Consider the following 20021-nt stretch of genomic DNA (forward strand, 5'->3'; position numbering starts at 1 on the left):
TTTACTTGGATATGATTAATTGTAAAGCATTTAGGATAAATTAACTGAAGTTTTTTGTAATCGTTCTCAAAAAAATACTATATATATTATTTATTGAATAATTTATCTACGACTACATGCGCTTTGCTCAGACAGGACGTTGAACCTATATAATATGATTGTAGTTTTTATAGGATTTTTTGTACGTATCAACAAAACATACAGAGATGGCTAGGTTTAATTAAATTAGACGTAGGTAGGTAATAACCACCCAATCCGTCTCGTCTCGCTAAGCCATATAACGTAACAAGCGATGTTGGGTGGAAAACCATTGCCTATATAGATATACCATCTAAGGTTCAAAACTAGTTCATTTGATGGAGCCCTGCAGAAAATATCATCATTATCAACCCAATATTCGGTTCACTGTTGAGCACCAGTTTCAGATTGTGAGGGGTTAGGCTAATAGTCCACCACAATAGCCCAATGCGGATTGGCAGGCTTCATACACGTAGAGAATCAAGAAAATTCTCAGGTGTGGTGTGCAGGTTTCCTCACGATATTTTTCCTTCACCGTTTGAAACACGTGATATTCAATTTCATAAAATGCACATATCTAATTGAAAAGTTGATGGTGCATTCACCGGACTGGATTCGAACCTACGCCCTCCAAATCGAAGGCAGAGGACCTCCGCTGGGCTATCACGGTAACTTTAGCAGAAAATATAACGTCACGTATTTTTATCAATTGTTATGTTACTTTTAGAGTCTAGACAAAGGGGTCCATTTCGACCCTTCGAAGTTTGCCAGCCCTGCCACCCTATAGTCACCCCAATGCCTTTATGTCTATGTATATTACAGTCCAAATCTTGAACTCAGGAAAATTTTTAAACAGACTAACAGGATTTTCTCAGTTTTAATAAAATAATAAAAATTCTTAGAAGATTCCTTATTTATTTTTTTGTAATAAGTTTTGAAAGTAACAGAGTTGAATTAAAAAAGTTTGTTTTAAAAGATGGCCGTAAAAAAGGTAAGGCTTCAATCTTAGCCTCCAATACGGCTAGGTGGTGTCGTAAAAACTTTTGTACAAAATTCTGTGTCTGGACCATAACTTGATAGCATAGCACTCGCTGGCCCACTTCGTTGTAGACGCGCCACTGCAAGTAGCCTCGTTGATTCTGTAATCAATAATCAATAAATTAATATATAATAAGTACTCAAAGACAGTGGCGGATTTATCCTAAGGCGGCCAGATGTCAGGGGCGGCCATTCGTGACACAAAATATGGGAATAAGCAACGAAAAATATCGAACTTTTTCTTCTTCGTGTGTTTTTTCGGCCTAATCTGTGGAACTTATTTGAATAGAACTATTACTGGAATATAGAATAGGTAATTGAGCAATATATTGAACTTTTGTTCCGGAAAATACAAGTTTTCGTGGGATTTGTTAAAAACTGAATTTTACAACGATAATATATGACAACGTTGAATGTTTTTAAGTCTTTAGGATATTATAGCTCCCACTGATTTATATTTAATATACCTATTTGTATTCCTGTATTATTTTGTTCGTCATCGGAAACGTGTATTCAAGCGTTTTAAAATTCTTAGGCTTTATTTCCTTGTTGCGAGTCATAAAAACGTGATATCCTGCAGTCACTTCAATAAACTAAGGTGTTATGTATGTTTAAGTCACTGAATGCATAAAATTATAATGATTTGACCTGGAAAGGTCAACTCGGTCTTCGAGAATTGTCTTGAGCAAGTCTCGGTTCTTGACCTACACTACATCATCCAATAATAATTAATATTCTGTTACTAAAGTTCGAGTCATGTCTAGTCAAAGCGAGCTTTTGACCAACAGTTTGGGAAGCAGCTTGGAAGTTGGATCAAGGGTCGAATCGAAAACAGACGGTGAGTATTGCGAGAGGGTTCTTTACTCTGGAGCCTGGTGCACCAGTTGCTTAGTCTCTCTGTCTTCGTAAAGGTGCCTACTAAGGACCTAAATGTTTTTACCCCAAATCTATAAGTATTAGACTAAATGTTAACAAAAGATTTAAATTGTTATTTTAAGCGACACTTCTCGCTTAGACACACAGAAATAAAAAAATATTATTTTATTCTTGTTGTAAAATAAAATATATAGGTATAATGAACGTATCTACCTTGTGTGATGAATAGTATAATAAAATAATCATTTACCATTTAATAACAATGTACCTATGTATGAAAACAGGTTTATTATACGGATCCTTAGTAATTTATACGTACATAATTTGACTAATTTCAAGTCATAAAACCATATTGTAATTTGTACCTATCTAAACTTAAGCATTATATGGGTGATTGACAAACGTTTATGTAGGTAGACGATATTACAACATACGTATACGTATTATTTATGCAGATATACAGATGTTCCATATATTGCCTACTTATTTCGTTATTTAAGTAGGCCTAGATGTGTTTACTCAAACGAATAAATTCAAAAAATCTTTACAATTACTCAACGGACGTTTCAAAAGTGCTTGCAAACTGAGCTTATTTGAAATAAATGAATTTTGAATTTGATTTTGATTTTGATTTACTGGACTGATTACCTGGAAGCAACATAAGCCATATTTTAACCCCGTCTTCCCATGGAAATGAGAACTATGCGGGTAAACCGCGAGGTTCTGCTAGTGCGGTTTAAAAAATTCAAGTCGCCTTAGACCAATGATGGTCGCACGATACGGCACGACCGATATGCGAATAGATTGTAGATATGCGAATAGGTCATAAAGTATTTTTGACCCTACACTACCCCTACCCCCACATTTTATAAATCGCAATTTCATTAGTTTTCTATGAAAAAAATATGACAGAACGATGTTTGCTGGCTCAGCTAGTATGTATAAAATAAAGTAAGAATTTTTCGTCATCAAATAACGATAGGTAACGTACGTAATGACCCAAACATTAAATTTGCAATTCATTATTATAAATAGTAAGTGGGTATTCATTAGCTCAGCACAAAGAATACCAATTATAAGTCAATTTAAACTTACCAACGCCATATTAGTTGGTACAGACATAACACTGGTGAAAGATGTTTCGGCGTCCGTTCTTACGGGACACATCACAGTTTCACAAGGTTCTGAAAAATTAATGTAGGTATGTATTTATTTAAAAAAACATGGAAAATAGCTATAACTAAGCATCAAAACACCAAGGGATCTAGCTCGTATGTGGTTTCTATCGGCTACGTGTGTAGTTATTAATCTTTTATTCAACACTAGTTCAATATTAAACTATAAGTAGAATTCATCTTGAATGACATCTCATAATCATCAAATCTATCTCTATCTAATAAAAACCGCGTCAAAATCCGACGCGTAACTACCTAGTTTAAAATATCTAACCGAGCAGACGGCGGGAAGAAGGAAAAAACTTTGTTGTAGGTTTAAAAGAAATCTATATTAAAAAGTTAACACACGCTCCGAATTAACCACCACCACCACTATTCAGTTATGTTAAATGGCAATGCCGACTGATAGTTACCCTGGAAGAGGATAATAATTGACAGGTCAACCAGACCCATTTGCTGACAAGCAAGGGACGCGTTCCACAAAGCCAGTGGCGTAGCGTGCGTTTTTGCCGCTCGGGGCCCACTGGAAATTCGTTACCCGGGGCCCATTAAAATTTTGCCGCTCTTCCGTATTTCAATTGGTACATACCTATTTTAAGTTAAAATATTTTGTTCAACTGTCCTGATTTACATTGTACTTATTGAAAATCAATAAAATCTTAGTGCTTAACATTACTACAGGCTTGTGGACATCAGGCGTTTCTTTGTGTTACATTTTGTCTGAGATTTTTGTATGCACTTTTGGATTTTAATTTTACCAATTTTTTTTCAATTGAGTAGGTAAATCAAAGCGCTTGCTGCCACTCCCTTTCGTAGGTCACCTGGAGCAAATGCTCCCTTGCCGCCAAATCGCTACGCCAGTGTTAATAATGAAAGCAACATCATCATAGACAACATGTTACGTTACCTGGAGTCACTGGGGTCCTCGCGTGAACGAAGTTTATTTGTATAATGACATCTTGATCGAGTTGACGTGACACGAAATCTGAAATATCATTAATTAATTATTAGTACACGGTTAATGACTACATTTAGTGCTTAAAAAGGGTGTGCCTGAATAATTGCCAACCCTCATTGGAGCAGCGTGGTGGGTCTAAGTCTCATATTCCTTCTCCTATAAGGAGGATGGCCTGCCCCGGTTGCAAAGTGGCATGTTGATTCTCTTTCTATGATCGCAAACGCTTCGAAAACTAAAAAAATGTATGGGAATGACAGATCTTGATCACGTGACCTGTCGACAGCAAATGTCATTCCCATAATTTTTTTAATTTTCGAAGCGTTTGCGATCATACAAAGAGAATCGACCACTTTGCTACCGGAACTGGCCTTATAGCGGGCCGTTAAAATAGGCTGATGATGATGATGTCACTCACGCCGTCATATCGGATAAATGACGGCTACCAATATTTGACAATAAAAAATTTATACAATAAACCTTAATTACCTACAATTAATGAAAAAGTTTATTTTTTTAAATCAATAGTTTTAGCGTGTACAGTATAAAGTAGACTAAAATGAGCTTTCACACTTTCTAGAGATAAATGGAGACACGTGGCGTGTTTTTAATATACTAGGTACAGACAAAGGGATAGTCAGGTTAGGGTGAAAATCAACGAAAGTTGATTTTTTTAAATAATTTCTCGATGTACAAGATCAAGATAGCTTAAGTCAATCCAAGTGTATTGCATTTTTTCCGTCAAAAAACGAGTAAATAAGCAGATTGACTGACTTTTTTAAGAAATCCCATCGATCTCCTATTAAAAAGAGGTCAATGAGAAATCCTCATTTATTGAAGACTGTTGATTCTTCTTAGTGTTATGAAGATCCGATATGTCGATATAGGTATTAGGATTTTTCCGTTATGATTCCATAACATATAGCTATTAGGATTTTTCCGTTCAGAGATTCTTGACACAAGTCCTGTTATTATTAAAAAGACCTTCGTTGATTAATGTTTTAACTGTTATAGATACCTATAACTTCTCGAATAAACTTAATTAAAACAAACGATTACACCGTAGGTATAAACGTGTTATGTTACCTGCCTCACGCGGTCGGCAATTGAATCTCGGTATGAGTAGCAAAAAATAACAATAAAAGATATTAAATATAAATGATGACTGAATACTTAGATACCTTCACACAAGTCGACAAATAAATACAAAAAATAGATGGCATATTATTATGAGACGAGGTAAGCGTAAGTGTTGTTGATAATTCACGTAATTTTCTAGTAAGACCGTTGAGAGGAGCTTGAATGTTAAATATTACATACTTACATTTTGTTTATTAACTAGCGGACACCCCGACTTCGTCCGCGTGGAAATCAATGTAAACTTTCAAGACCTATTTCACCACTTTAGAGTTTGAATTTTAAAAATTTTTGAATCCCATTATATATTATGATTAATGAACAAATTTTTAAAGGTGTAACTCTAAAAATGAAGGATTTTCCGTATAAACTTTCAACCCCTATTTCACCCCCTTCTTATTTTATTTTCGTAATAAAAAGTATCCTATAACCTTCTCCGTATTACGGTCCCTCATGGTTTTACCACCTTCTATTTCTGCTTTATATGTGTATATATGTATATTAAATAGTCCACTAATCATTTTACAAAACTAAAACTTAAAATTTGAACAATTTATATTAAAAAAAACTTCAACCCCTTTTTAACCTTTCAGGGGTACAATTTTGAAATAATATTTTTTTATGTATTTTTTGGCACCACATACCAATTTTAACAAATGTAACTAGAAAAATTACGGACTTTCCGTGCAAACTTTCAACCCCTGTTTCTCTCCGACCGGATTTAATTTTCGCGACAAAAAGTATCCTTTAACCTTCTCCTTATTATTATCTTTAATCGTGCCAAGTTTCATTTGAATTTGTTAGTACTTTCAGCGTGATGCCCGGTTAATAAAAATACGGACAGACAAAAAATAATAAAAAAATATTTTTGGCGTCAGTAACTATTGTAATGCACTCTAATAAAAATTTTCAATATTTCTTTGACCTGTTACAGAATTTTATTGTTAGTATAGAATAGATAGATAGATATAGATTTTAACTTGTCTGCAATTTATTATACTAGGTCATGCAATAGTTTTATTAATGAAATAATTAGAATTCTCAGTTGGTAGATAATAATTAGTTTTATCTTATCTAAATACTTAGTAATTATAATGACTGTCCAACATCACACACATCGCACTTCCAAATCAATTTTAGCTATAGGTAATTTTTCTCTCTCCTATTGTAAAATATTGTAAGTATAGGTATCTGTATCGACTGTCGAGTTTTCAGTATATACATATATATTTTCCTAGGTTACATAAACTCCATCCACGTTTTATTAATAGTACATATAAATAAAAATAAAAATTGTGTGAACTTTATGTGATTTCTATATTACTGTGTTTTCTCAAGTGCGTATATAGTTATTTACACGATACTAAAATACATTATGGGTTTATAAGAAAAACAAATTGTCTGCTGTTTGTGCTTGTTAATCTCTGGAACGGCTGAACCGATTTAAATGGGTCTTTCACTGGCTATGGTTAGCATGGTAGATAGTTATTGATTTAATAAAGGCTATTCTTTATCGTGGAAAAGTTACCGCGATGCGAGATTTATAAAAAACTGAAACGGACGTTAACGAAGTTGCGGGCGTCCGCTAGTGGCAATCACTGGCTCTTAGCTCATTATCGGTCATGTCATTGACACATGACGTAATTGCTAACAATACAATACAAGCTTAATGAGCCGTTATTTCTAAACTAACAGAGCAGCTAATGTAAGAAAACTAGCAGCGTAGTTTTACCCGCGTGGTTCTTGTTCCCGTAGGAATACGGGGACTTATTCGGGGAATATGTAGCCTATAGCCTATAGCCTTATATATATAACACTGAAAGAATTTTTCAAATCGGACCAGTAGTTCCTGAGATTAGTGTGTTCAAACAAAGAAACAAATAGACAAACTCTTCAGCTTTATAATATTAGTATAGATTGCACCTTCTAAATTTTTCTATAGTAGATACCTATAGCTGTATTCACTGTAAAGAATCAAAACCTTACATATTTATTTATACCTCTACTAGCGGACGCCCGCGACTTCGTCCGCGTGAAAGTCGTTGTAAACTTTCTACCCTACTCTACCCCTATCCTACCCTACCCTAACCTACCTCTACCCTACCCCTACCCTACCCTATCCCAACCCTACCCCTACCCTACCACTACCCTACCCCTACCCTACCCCTACTCTACCCTACCCCTACCCTACTCATTAAGGCTGCACTTCTTTATTTATTCCTCCCACCGCGAGTCGCGTCAAGCGCGGCAACCGTTACACAAAAATAATCCATATAGCATGAATTAGTATTCACGCGCGATGGCTTAGCGTATTTCTTGTATAACTTTGGTGTTTCTTTACCGATTTTTATGATTCTTTTTTTATTGAATAGGTAATAATGTTAACTTTCTTATTAAGGATGAGTGATGAGTGTTATAAACATAAGAGTAGACAAATATAATTAGAAAGCTCCGAACTGCTAAGCTATCGGAAGTTACACGTGTTATTGTGAGTCAACCATAAAAGATAGACATATATATGCTGTTGTGTTTTTATAGATAATTTTAAGGAGAACATTTCCGTCATACATAATTTCTATGTAGCTTTAACCATTAAGGCTGTACACGCGACAGAAGCTTAAAAAATTGAGTAACTTCTCCCGTTTTCTCAACATTTCTCTTCACTGCTGTGCTCCTATTGATTGTAGCGTAATGAAAAGTATACTATAACCTGCCCAGGAGTATGTAGAATAATTGTACCAAGTTTCGTTAAAATCCATCCAGTAGTTTTTGTTTCTATAAAGAACATACAGACAGACAGACAGACAGACAGACAAAAATTTTACTGATTGCATTTTTGGCATCAGTATCGATCACTAATCACCCCCTGATAGTTATTTTGGAAATATATTTCATGTACAGAATTGACCTCTCTACAGATTTATTATAAGTATAGATTATACTTTTTTTATTAGATACGACAAACTTTTGTCTTGATAATCTAGCTTACTCAAATTAACTAATTGTATGGTTTACCAATAAGCATTTCGCAATTCCACCTGGTCCACGAGAGTGAGAGAGACAAGGGAAACAGAACATTTAGGCGTCCACTAGTTAATAATTATTAACCTAATAGCCGTGATAGCCCAGTGTATATGACCTCTGCCTCTAATTCCGGGAACGTGGGTTCGAATCCGGTCCGGGACGTGCACCTCCAACTTTTCATTTGTGTGCATTTTAAGAAATTAAATATTACGTGTCTCAAACGATGAAGGAAAGCATCGTGAGTTAACCTGTATACCAGAGAAATTTCTTAACTCTCTGCGTGTGTGAAGTCTGCCAATCCACATTGGGCCAGCGTGGTGGACTATTGGCCTAACCCCTGTCATTCTGAGAGGAGACTTGAGCTCAGCTGTGAGCCGAATATGGGTTGATAACGAAACCTATTACAAACATTGTTACAGTAAATACAAACAGGTAAACTTACCGGCGTGAAATCTCACATTGACAGGGATCCTGTCACCGAGCGTCACGAAACACGGCATCCGCATTCCACATCCTTGTATGTTGACAGTTTGTAAATCGTAAGCCGACCCTGTAAAGTGGAGATCATTTGATCAGTGGCGGAGCGTGGGTTTTCACAGCCTGGGGCCGACTAAAAAGTTGCAACTAGCCAGCCAGCCTATTTAAATTATTAATTTACATCGTATAACTTTTTGAAAATCAAGAGTGATTCGGAAGTAGCACATTCTACTTTTTGATAGTGTAATTGACAAAATCGTGACGCTAAACGCTGCCCCGCTTCGTATGCTACCCAGGGCATTGCATTTGAAAATGTAGGTATCTATATATGATTATTCCAGCGGACTGAGACCCATGGCGAGTTCATTCGATGGGGCCCCATAAACGACGTCGCGTTTCACGGGTTGGGCGGCCCTTCGAACACAGGGCGTAGCTACTGCCATATCAGCCGTATCAATGATACGGGCCCCTCGGACTACAGGGGCCCCTTACAGGTGAAAGCAACATTCGTCTTTTGTATTATTTTGATTAAAATACCAAAACGATTTAATTTGAAAAAAAATCTATCATATGTATTATTTTCAAACATTCGCTATTTTGTTTCTTTTTGACATTCGATTTACTACATATTATTCGTCGCACAATTACTTGGAATATTTTGTGTAAAAATTTCAAATCAGAAAGTAATAAAAAAAAGAGATTTTTAGGGATTTGTATCAAAATAAGTTAAGGGGTCCAACCTAATAGACGACTATTGGGTTGAGCCCCTTCCTTAACTTATTTTGATACAGGACCCTTCCTAGGCACACTACGCCACTGTTCGAACCGTAGGCTCGTGGCATTTTGCTAGCCCTGTCTAGCTAGCCACACCACTAGTAGTACGTAGGTAAATAAGAGCTTTAACTATCCTGTAAGTTACTCTCGTACTGTAAAACATATACAGATTGATAATAAGTTATATAATCTTAAAAGACCCAAACTCTAGCCTAGTAATCCGAAGCCACAACAGGCCCAACGAAACAGTTCAGAGCCAGTATGTTTCAATATAATCGCTTATTTATTTTTCGTATGGCCGGTAAACCCAATATCTACTGTGCCCAGGTGCTATATATTAAAAGATTGTTTTTCCTTAATATCGTATCTATATCTCGCGAATTATTTATGTGCATCACTAAGCTACATATTAATACATAATAAATTAATTATTAATCACAGAATAGCTATTTAAGCCGAACACTATCATTTGAACAAAGAATCCGTTGCAGTTGTAGGTACCTACTTGCGTATCTAATATGCAGTGGGATGTTATTTTTAGATAGGTAGCTAGGTAGGTACCTACACCACTCAATAGTATAAAACAAAAGACTTTGTTTTATAAAAGAGATAGGGACGAAGGTAAAAAAATAAAAAGTAAAATTTGGTAGGGAAGTAGTTTGTAGATAGTAGAGGTCCACTAAGAACGGATTTTGCGACAGGGCTGAATTAAAGAGATCTAAGGGCGGTCGCGGGTGGCCGCTAGTATATTATCAATAAATAGTTTAGATAAACAACTAGTTTTATTTTCCTCATATTCAAAATTAAAAGTAAGTCTAAATACCTCGGCCATTGATTCTTTCCACCCTCAGTTAACAATCTACTATTCCCTCTTTACTATTCTCTGTCTCTTATAGAGATATGTTTGCTTAAATATTTAAAACTACGCAACGGATTTTGATGCGATTTTTTTAATAGATAGATTTTTTATTTGTATAACTAGCGACCAGCCCCGGTTACGCACGGATGCAATGCTGATACTAAACAACACTACAGATAAACTGTGAACGTTGGATATAAAAACATAGCGGCCCGCTCCGGCTTCGCACGGGTATCACGCTAATATTATAAAGGCGAAAGTTTGTGTGTAAGTGTATGTGTATGTTTGTTCTTCCTTTACGCTGCGGCTACTGAAGCGATTTGGATGAAATTTGGAATGGAAATAGTCTGGATTAACACATAGGCTACTTTTCATCCCGGAAAAATCCATGGTTCCCGTGAGGTTTGTGAATATCTGGACGAAGTCGCGGGTGTCGCAAGTAATTTATAGATTAAAACTTTTCTTTGCATTAAATCTATACTTATAATAAATCTGTAGAGAGATCAATTCTGTACATGAAATATATTTCCAAAATAACTATCAGGGGGTGATTAGTGATCGATACTAATGCCAAAAATGCAATCAGTAAAATTTTTGTCTGTCTGTCTGTATGTTCTTTATAGAAACAAAAACTACTGGACGGATTTTAACGAAACTTGGTACAATTATTCAAAATACTCATGGGCAGGTTACAGTATACTTTTTATTACGCTACGATCAATAGGAGCAGAGCAGTGAAAAGCAGAAGAGAAATGTTGAGAAAACGGGAGAAGTTACTAAATTTTTTAAGCTTCCGTCGTGTGTACAGCCTTAATGGTTTAAGCTTAAAATAAAGTCAGAATAGGGTTTGTATGGTAAGTCTTTCATTTTACCCCTAAAGGGCTAAAAAGGGTTGAAGTTTTTTTTTTATTTAAATCATTTATGTTTTGAGTTATATTTTTATAAAATGGTTAATTTAATAACGCCAAGTTAGCGTTACCCCTTTACCATCATTTAAGCCAGCAAGCGCCATTCCATCGCTTAATCAAATAAGGGGACTTACCGCAATCCTCAAACACAACTGAGGCGCGGGCAGCTACAATAACAAAATGAAACACCAGGAACGTAAAAAACATTCGAATTATACGAACTGAGATCCACAAATAGTATATATCAAGGTTCCTACTCCCAACTGATTGCCACCAAATGGATATAAACACTACGTGGATTACCCTATCATTATTAAAAGAGATAACATTTGTCACCGTCACTTGACTTCTTATGAATTACCCATGCCTAATTCAAAATAAATGATGATAATTAATTATTAAGTAGGTAAATAACGTACGAAAATAGAGGACATTAGGTACAATCAGGATAAGGAAATTGAAATGGAAATGGGCAAGTCATATTATTCTGGAAAGGAGGAATCGAGAAATGGAATATTTTTTTAAGATTGGTCCAAAACAGAGAAAGAAATTGGGGCAGACAGTTTCGAAGGTGAGAGAACGAAATAAAGGCAGGGGAGGCGTGGATAAGGAAGGCGTTGAATGAATTGACCCGAATAGAAAGGAATGAATGAGGCACACGTTGGTACAGAGGTTAAGGAAGTTAAAAATCCGGAAATATTTTAGAACACACCAGAATACCCTGAAATAGGCCACTTGCCCATCATGTATTACTACTTACTACGCTAAATACTTTTTACGTAGCTACGCCCCTGCCTCGTAGAGTGGTAATTAGCCACGTCCGATACATACCACCAGAAAATGTAAAACCCTAAATTGCTGGACCCGAGCTGGAAATCAAACCCCAGATCTCTCTATAGCCATTAACAACTGGGCCTTAAAGGTCACTATCTATCTAATAATTATAGTAATAATTAAATTTTCCTTAATATTTTATTTAACGTTATATGTTTTGTGATTTTATGTTATAGTTGACATCAAGAATTTATCAGAAAAAACCAGAAGCATAAATTATAAGAATTATAAGAAAAACCAAGGTCGCTTCTAGAAAGGATCTCCACGTTAGAGATTCTTTAACTCATATGTACCTATAGTCCATTTATTAATTCCGTAGAATTCTGACATTTACATTTCCGTTTCCGATGTTTCAAGTAAAACAGTTCCCATAAAAAAAGATGACAAGTTCAACTAAAACAAAATTTATTCATTCGATTTTAAAAATTAAATTAATACAGGCTTAAGTTTTAATTAAATATTAAATCAATATAATATTATCTTAATTTTAAGTAATACAATTTGCAAAATATCAAATTTGATACAAATTACGTAGGGAAAAAATATCATCAACTAGCCAGACCAGGGAAGACAACAGATTTCACAAACCTTTTTAATAAAATGAAGCATTATTTGTATTCAACTATTTATAATTTCATATTAATTGAATTTAAGTCCAAATGCTATGGAAATTCCATAGCTTTATAAACACCATTAACAGTTGTCTTTGTCCTGTAGAGGCACCACACTATTATTTGTTGTCTGATTTCCAATAATTATTAACTATTGAAAAACTATTGAAAAACTGAAACTAAACTAAAACTTCAAAACATTAACGTAATTACGAAACTAAAAAGGGAAAAATAACATTATGAATTATGATATTTTCTACTTAATGATCACTTCGAAGTCAAGCCAGTGATCTATTAATTCAAGGCATACCTAATCGTAAAGCTTTTACTTCTCAGACATTATTTTTGTCTTTCATGTGGTTTTTGCAGTAACGAATAAAGGTTTGTGACAACTGAAATTTCAAAGTAACTGACAAATGGAACCGGAATTATAAATGTCAGAGTTCTACCGAATTAATAAACAGACTGTAATAAGTAAATGTTTTTACATTTCAACCTACTTAAGTTTTTCTAGTTGTTGGGGAGGGGAGGGGGTAGGGGGAAGGTAAGTACGAATTTTGGTACAAACATGGCCTGACAACTGACAAACTTTCAGGTTTTATAATAAATGACGAAGGTCTACACATCAGGCCCTCAAACTTCTGGACATATATATATATTAGGCTAAAATCTCCTTTGAGTAATATATTCTTTGGTCACTGTCAAAATCGAAAATAAAAGAACTTAACAACAGCTCGGATATGAAAAAATAAATTATGTACTTTTTCTTGGTTTGACAGATGACAACTACTAACTCTACTCTTTGACAACTATTGTCACTCCTTTGAGTGTCACTGCCAAATATTGTGGTGTCAAATAGGGCTGTTGATATTTTAAAAATCGAATTCTCGATTTATCGATGTTTTTAAATATATCAACATCGGAGTTTCAGAACGAAAAAAATGTCGATATTTCGATATATCGATATTTTATAGATTTTTCGGCTAAGTTTTAAAAAGTTTGTATTTCAGTTTATTTATTAAACAAACTTAAGTATTCTAAAACATGTAAATATTTATTAAAATTTACTAATTTCTATGTAACTAGATTTTAAATATGAAAATTAATATGATTAAACACGTGCTTTTCCACTCATTGCTAATCATATCTAAGTTTCTATATCGAACTATCGATACCGTCCTTAATGTATTAGATATTTCGATATATCGATATTTCATCACAGGCTCAGCCCTAGCCTAGCCCCTAGTGAGTAGTGTCAAAAAAAAGGTGATTGCAAGCTGTTTTGATAAATATTTGCAAAATTATTTTAGATAAATAATAACACTGAAACTGGACTGAAAATAGGTTCCATTGGCCGTACATAAAATATAACGTTAAAGACTTTTATAAGCTTAAAACATGCTTTCAACGTCTAGAACACTTGGGTTCAAACCTCTAAGTTTCAAGAGGATTCGCTTTCGGCATAAAGTAAACAAACAACATGATGATAAGCCAGAGCCAAAAGCAGCAACGGATGTGATGAATTACTTAGAAAACTTTAAAGAATACAAAGATATTGTTGATAAAATACCTGTTACACTTCTAAAGAAATATAAGTCACCAGAGACAATGTATTTAATTAATAAAAAAACTGCGAAATGTATAACAAACACACTTACCAAATACATAAGGAGAGAGTCTCCTATCGTTGAAATTAACCCCGGATTTGGATTTCTTACGCGGGAACTCCTAGCTTGTCAAAATGATCCAATTTATTTATATGAAATTTCCAATCATTTCACACAATTTCTTACAGTAAGTATGAAGTAACATCTAAATATAGGCATGGGTATGAATCTTCTAATATAAGAGGGTAAGCTTATATTCTGAAAAAGAAAGTTCTGAAAAATAAGTCTTGCTTGCAGCTGTTGTAGTCCTACTCTTGGGAGATCCACAATAAAATATTCTTGACAATATTAAGACATCAGTAAATGCCACATTATTGTTCAGTATGTTGTGGGCACCACAGTAAAATACTTTTATATTATTAAGACGTCAGTAAATGTTGTTGTCAGCAAAAAATACATTGTTTCTCAGTATGCTGTGGGATTTCTCAGCAAAAAAAATCTTTATGACTGCAATGGCTTAATATGCTTTCTGACACATGGGGGTAACACCACTAACTTCTCAACATGCTGGATCCCAAGGTGCTGGAATGGCAACCTCGCACTAGAAAGTGCAGTGTTGGTTGACCCCTCACCAGGTGGACTGACAACATCAAGAGTTCCTCAGGATTGTGATGTTTGGAAGTCCCTACAAAAGGCCTATGTTCTGGAATGGAGCTCCATCGGTTGATATAATAATTAATGATGACTTAACTTCATAAAGTAAAAGAAATATCACAATCAGCATTCAACTGACTTATTTTGCTATTTCAGGAGATTCAATCACAATATCCTAATAGAATACATCTCAAATCAGGTGACTTTTTTGGAATGTGGAAGCTAGCCTTTCAAGATAAATTGGATGATGGCAATAGACTACAGGAATTACTTGGAGATCTTGCAACTGACGATAGTGGTAAGATAAACATGTGCTTTATAAACAATACACCACGTTTTACTGGATGTGACAACACTAGTGTTGAACAAAATTATGGAGGTGAAATAATGCCTAAGCATATCTGTATACAGGGTGCTGGGGAGTAATTCCCATAACTTTAAAGTGTTGGCGAGTCTAATATTTTTTTAACTAAAAAATAAAAACTTTATGGTTTCATATAAAGTAATTCAAATAATTCTGACTATTCATGTAACACATGCCTTTATCTATCCTTGCCTTTTAATATTTTAAAGTTTTGCTACATCACAATTATAAGGATGTGTATATGGGACACATTTTAAGATCTATTTACTACTAGTAATTTGGTTTGGTAAAACTAATTATTATAGAAAATATTAATTTAAGAACACATGTTCTCTGAACATTAATAATTAATTTTCGGTAAAGAATATTACCCCAGAGTTATGGAAAATACTCCCCAGCACCCTGTATATGTATAGTTTTTATTTTAATTATTAACTTAGTCTCATACAACATAAAGACTAATGTGAAAACTGTGGAAGAGCTTTAACAGCAACAATTATCCAAGGAACTCTGCAATGTGATTTTCATATTTAAACTGCTTTCAGTTTATATCACAATTTCTTCATTTAATTTATTTATGCAATAAAACCTGTAATTGAAAACCATTATTATTTCTTCAGATAGAATTTTAAACATAATTGGCGCCATGCCAAGCTTAACTTTTGTGAAACATCTAATAACTACTATTGTTTTTCACAATGAAACCAGCCAGTTGGGTAGACCAGATCTTTATTTCGCCATGCCGGGACATCACTATGAGGTATCCATTTTAAATTATACAATACTCTATAGCTTGGCAACTTTGTTCGTAACACTCCCAACAGTCCGCGCGGACCGAGAGGCGTGTAGCGTTGAATGTAAAACCCACGACTCATGCACCTCACTTTCCCACGCAGTCTTTCCCCACGTCGCTCGCAAATCATGGGTGTGACATCAACGAACTTGCCAGATTATACTACAGGACTGTCTAAACCAGATAATTATAATTTTAAAAACATGACTTTAAATTAATTAATTAAAACAACCGTTTTTTGGTAAATGAGTTTTGATGTCACACACCTACCATATTTTTACATTATTTTAACAAATAAGCATTTCTGCTCTTTTAGTATACATACACAAAGCCAAACCTTCCTCTGAAAAAACACCCAACCCTTACTTACTTAGGTACATATTTTATTTTTGGTGAAAATATTTTTCATTTCTTATTTTCAGTTTCTCACTGATAGTTCTATTCAAATGAGTAAATATAAATCAGTGCCAGCACTATTTCAACTGCTCTTCGATTTTAAAATTTTGGACAAAGTGCCCAAAGTTCACTTTTTGCCGTGGATGCATAATCAAAATAATGCTAAATCTTCAGTGGTAAGTTCAATCATTCTGATTTTTTGCTAATATACAAGTAATTTTTTTACTTTCATGGGGAAAGTTTCACTCGCGTGGTTCCCGGTCCCGTAGGAATACGGGGGTAAACTGTAGCCTATTTTTAACACACATAAAGAATTTTACAATCGGTTCAGTAGTTTCAGATTCGATGTTTTTCCCTAACAAACAAACAATCAAATCTTTCCTCTTACTCTTTATAATATTAGTATACATAGTTTAATATTTAATAATATAAAGATGTGATGATGATTGACATCAACTTGATGTTTTTTTTACCTTGACAGATTGAAGACAATTGCCTTTACTTGGTAAGGATAACAAGGAAAAAGACGTTGCCGTGTGAACCGAGGGATCTGCCGCTACTGTGGTACTTTTTCAAACCACACACCTTTTCTAAAACTACAAGAGTGATTCCGATGTTAGAGTAAGTTTACATAAAACTGATATTTTAACTACCTACCTACTTCGGGTCTTCGCACACACATAGTGCGAAAAGCCGATGGACGTTGGGGTCCCAAAGTGCTGGAATGGCGACCCCGCACTAGTAAGCGCAGTGTTGGCCGACCCCCCACCAGGTGGACTGACGACATCAAGCGAGTCGCAGGAATTCGCTGGATGCAGGTGGCTCAGTATCGTGATGTTTGGAAGTCCTTACAAAAGGCCTATGTCCTGCAGTGGACGACCATCGGCTGATATGATGATGATGATGATGACCTACTTAAAACTCATGTTTACAACCCTGAATATGATAAAGCCATACACGATGTGTACTGTTTACAAACAAAAAAATTAGAAATTAAGGAAGAAAATGCATGTCGTTTCATAAATTATTTATTTAAATTATGTATCGTTTGTTAATAAAAATTCAAGTTGTGATAGCTCAATGAACCTTGGCCTTCGATTCTGAGGGCGCAGGTTCGATTTCGGTCCGGGGCACCTCTAACTTTTCAGTTATTTGCATTTTAAGAAATTAATTATCGCGTGTCTCAAACGGTGAAGGAAAAATATTGTAAGGAAACCTGCATACCTGAGATTTTTTTTAATTCTCTGTTTTGTAGTCTACCAAACCGCATTGGACCAGCGTGGTGGACTATTGGCCTAATCCCTCTCATTCTGAGAGGAGACCAATGCTCAACAGTGAGCCGAACATGGGTTGATAATAATATTATGAATGAATTATCACGTGTCTAAAACGGTGAAGGAGAAACATTGTGACGAAACTTGCATACCTGAGAATTTTCTTAATTCTCTATGTTTGTGAAGTCTACCAATCTGCATTGGGCCAGCGTGGTGGACTATTGGCCTAATCCTAATCCCTAAAGACGAGACTCGTGCCCAGCAGTGAGCCGAACATGGGTTGTCAATGATGATGATTTTTTGGAAAACAGGCAATGGATCCCTGGCTGCGGCGTGTGGCTCATAACTGGACAAGATCCTCCCGACACCAATAAGGAAGTGGGTCCGGGGAAAGATGACGCCGCTCTGCCGCATATGACGATATTTACAGAATTTGGCGATCTCACTTTAGCACAAAAAGTGACTGTTTTTAAAAGGTACGTGTTTCGTTATAGCTTGGCAACTTCGTTCGTAACACTCCCGACGATCCACGCGGGCCAGGGGGCGTTTAGTGATGAAAAAAAAGTCCACGATTGATGCACCTCACTTCCCCTCACACCCGCGCAGTCTTTTCCCCCCGTCGCCTGCATAGCATGAGAGTGTCACCAACGAACTTGTCAGACTATATAGCGTCGTAAGTGTTCTAGACTGATTTCGGTCAACCCTGACCTGTCCACCAATAAGTAAGGACCTTTACTGTAAAACGTATTTTAAGAGTAAATAATTCAGAGTGAACGTGAGTGAAAATCTTCAGTTACATTTTTTAAACAATTTGGGCATTTGGGATTATTTTAATACCAATAAGTCACAAAGATTGATTAATAAGTGGGAACGTAGGTCAATAATCCGAGGGTCGAGACCTGACTCTCGGGCTAAGTCCACTCCAGTTAAACGTGGAGCTATTTAGATTCACATTCACTTTAGATTTATAACTGGATTTGATTGTTTAATTAAGTAAAAAGATTAAATGAGACGAGACGAATATCTTAGCATTCCATGGATTCACCGTGCAGGTACCGGGTCCATCGCGTGGTAGAAAGAAAAACTCCGAGCAGAGTCTTTAAGCAAGTTACATAGAGATTTTGCTGGTAATCGTCTCGCACCTACTTCTATGGCGTACAGACTAACAATATAAGCCATTTTTAGTTAGTTTATTTGTTAGGTCACAATATTTATTCACTTTTTCACGGTCCTTCAGAATGTTAGTCTCCCACGGCACAGTAAACTTAACAAGTACTTAGCTGTTTGTTTGGAAAAAAGGAAAATGTCTGGTCTCGATCTTGAAATAGCGACATCGTCTGGGATTTTATAATGTTTTTCAAAGTCCAATAAGGTGCAGGATTGAATAGAGTTTACTAGAGGCATTCGATTTTGAGCCTGCTTTGACGAAGTTAATTTGTCAAATGATTTGAAATGGTCTTATTCCATCAATTTTATGAATATTCATTTACTAACGAATGTTAACTGTTTAATCTTTAAATTGCCCTGTGACTTTTGAACTTAATTTAGAACAAAAGTTACTTTTAGAATTAAGATGATTATTTCATTCCAGATTCATTTCATGGCCCGAGTTTGAGCAATGCCCGTACAGAGTAACAATGGAAAACAACTTGCCGAAGTTTGCTCTAAAGATTGATGAAGACAAAGGTCATCTAGCCACTCACTTAGATGATATGGAAAGCTCCGACACAGAAATTGAACAATGATATATATGTATTGTATTTAAATTGAAATAATAAAAACATTTAGTTAATTGTTATTTGTATTTTTTAGAATCCTTCCAATGTTTACATTTCATTTTGTGTAGTTCACTATAACACGAAATATATCCACTACGCTATTCCAATGCGGATTACTACTAGGACTAGCTTGAACTAGCTTCAACGACTTGAGTCAATGTGAAATTTAGTTTATTAGAAATCCCGCGAGAAACATGCATTTTTAGGAAAAGTAGCGTCATACTATGTTGTTCAATAACCTCTTCTAAGAAATAATTTTAAGAAATTAAATATCACGTGTCTCAATCGATGAAGGAAAAACATTGTGAGGAAACCATACCAGAGATTTTTTCTTAATTCTATGCGTGTGTGAAGTCTGCCAATCCGCATTGGGCCAGCGTGGTGGACAGTGGTGTCACGTGTACTCTTCAGGTGGACAGACCGCAGTGAGCCGAATATAGATTGATAATGATGATAAACCTCCTTTGTC

General features: G+C 35.3%; 2 protein-coding genes across 2 annotated transcripts; one reads left to right on the forward strand and one right to left on the reverse strand.

The window, feature by feature from the left end:
- Positions 1-897: 897 nt before the first annotated feature.
- Positions 898-12126, reverse strand: LOC112044269 (uncharacterized). The gene is made up of 5 exons (XM_024080068.2): positions 11376-12126; positions 8666-8773; positions 4015-4092; positions 3028-3116; positions 898-1157 (listed from the first exon to the last, which is right to left on the reverse strand). Exons 1-5 carry the CDS (start codon positions 11446-11448, stop codon positions 933-935), a joined length of 573 nt encoding a protein of 190 aa, XP_023935836.2. The 5' UTR covers positions 11449-12126; the 3' UTR covers positions 898-932.
- Positions 12127-13953: 1827 nt separating this feature from the next.
- LOC112044274 (dimethyladenosine transferase 2, mitochondrial) lies at positions 13954-19572 on the forward strand. The gene is made up of 7 exons (XM_024080072.2): positions 13954-14480; positions 15104-15245; positions 15932-16071; positions 16527-16676; positions 16982-17121; positions 18086-18250; positions 19366-19572. The coding sequence occupies exons 1-7, from the start codon at positions 14085-14087 to the stop codon at positions 19517-19519; spliced, it is 1287 nt and encodes a 428-aa protein (XP_023935840.2). The 5' UTR covers positions 13954-14084; the 3' UTR covers positions 19520-19572.
- The last annotated feature ends 449 nt before the right edge of the window (positions 19573-20021 follow it).

Source organism: Bicyclus anynana, chromosome 21, assembly GCF_947172395.1.
Source record: "Bicyclus anynana chromosome 21, ilBicAnyn1.1, whole genome shotgun sequence".
Taxonomy (NCBI): domain Eukaryota; kingdom Metazoa; phylum Arthropoda; class Insecta; order Lepidoptera; family Nymphalidae; genus Bicyclus; species Bicyclus anynana.

What these genes read in the sequence shown, in the direction of transcription:
- LOC112044269 (XM_024080068.2), bottom strand. Translation starts at nt 11,448, where the DNA reads ATGTTTTTTACGTTCCTGGTGTTTCATTTTGTTATTGTAGCTGCCCGC. An exon ending in CAATGTGAGATTTCACGCCG is followed by an intron (nt 4,093 to 8,665) that starts GTAAGTTTACCT and finishes ATGATATTTCAG; the next exon opens with ATTTCGTGTCACGTCAACTC. An exon ending in TACCAACTAATATGGCGTTG is followed by an intron (nt 1,158 to 3,027) that starts GTAAGTTTAAAT and finishes TATTGATTACAG; the next exon opens with AATCAACGAGGCTACTTGCA.
- LOC112044274 (XM_024080072.2), top strand. Translation starts at nt 14,085, where the DNA reads ATGCTTTCAACGTCTAGAACACTTGGGTTCAAACCTCTAAGTTTCAAG. An exon ending in TGCCGGGACATCACTATGAG is followed by an intron (nt 16,072 to 16,526) that starts GTATCCATTTTA and finishes TCTTATTTTCAG; the next exon opens with TTTCTCACTGATAGTTCTAT. An exon ending in AGAGTGATTCCGATGTTAGA is followed by an intron (nt 17,122 to 18,085) that starts GTAAGTTTACAT and finishes TTTGGAAAACAG; the next exon opens with GCAATGGATCCCTGGCTGCG.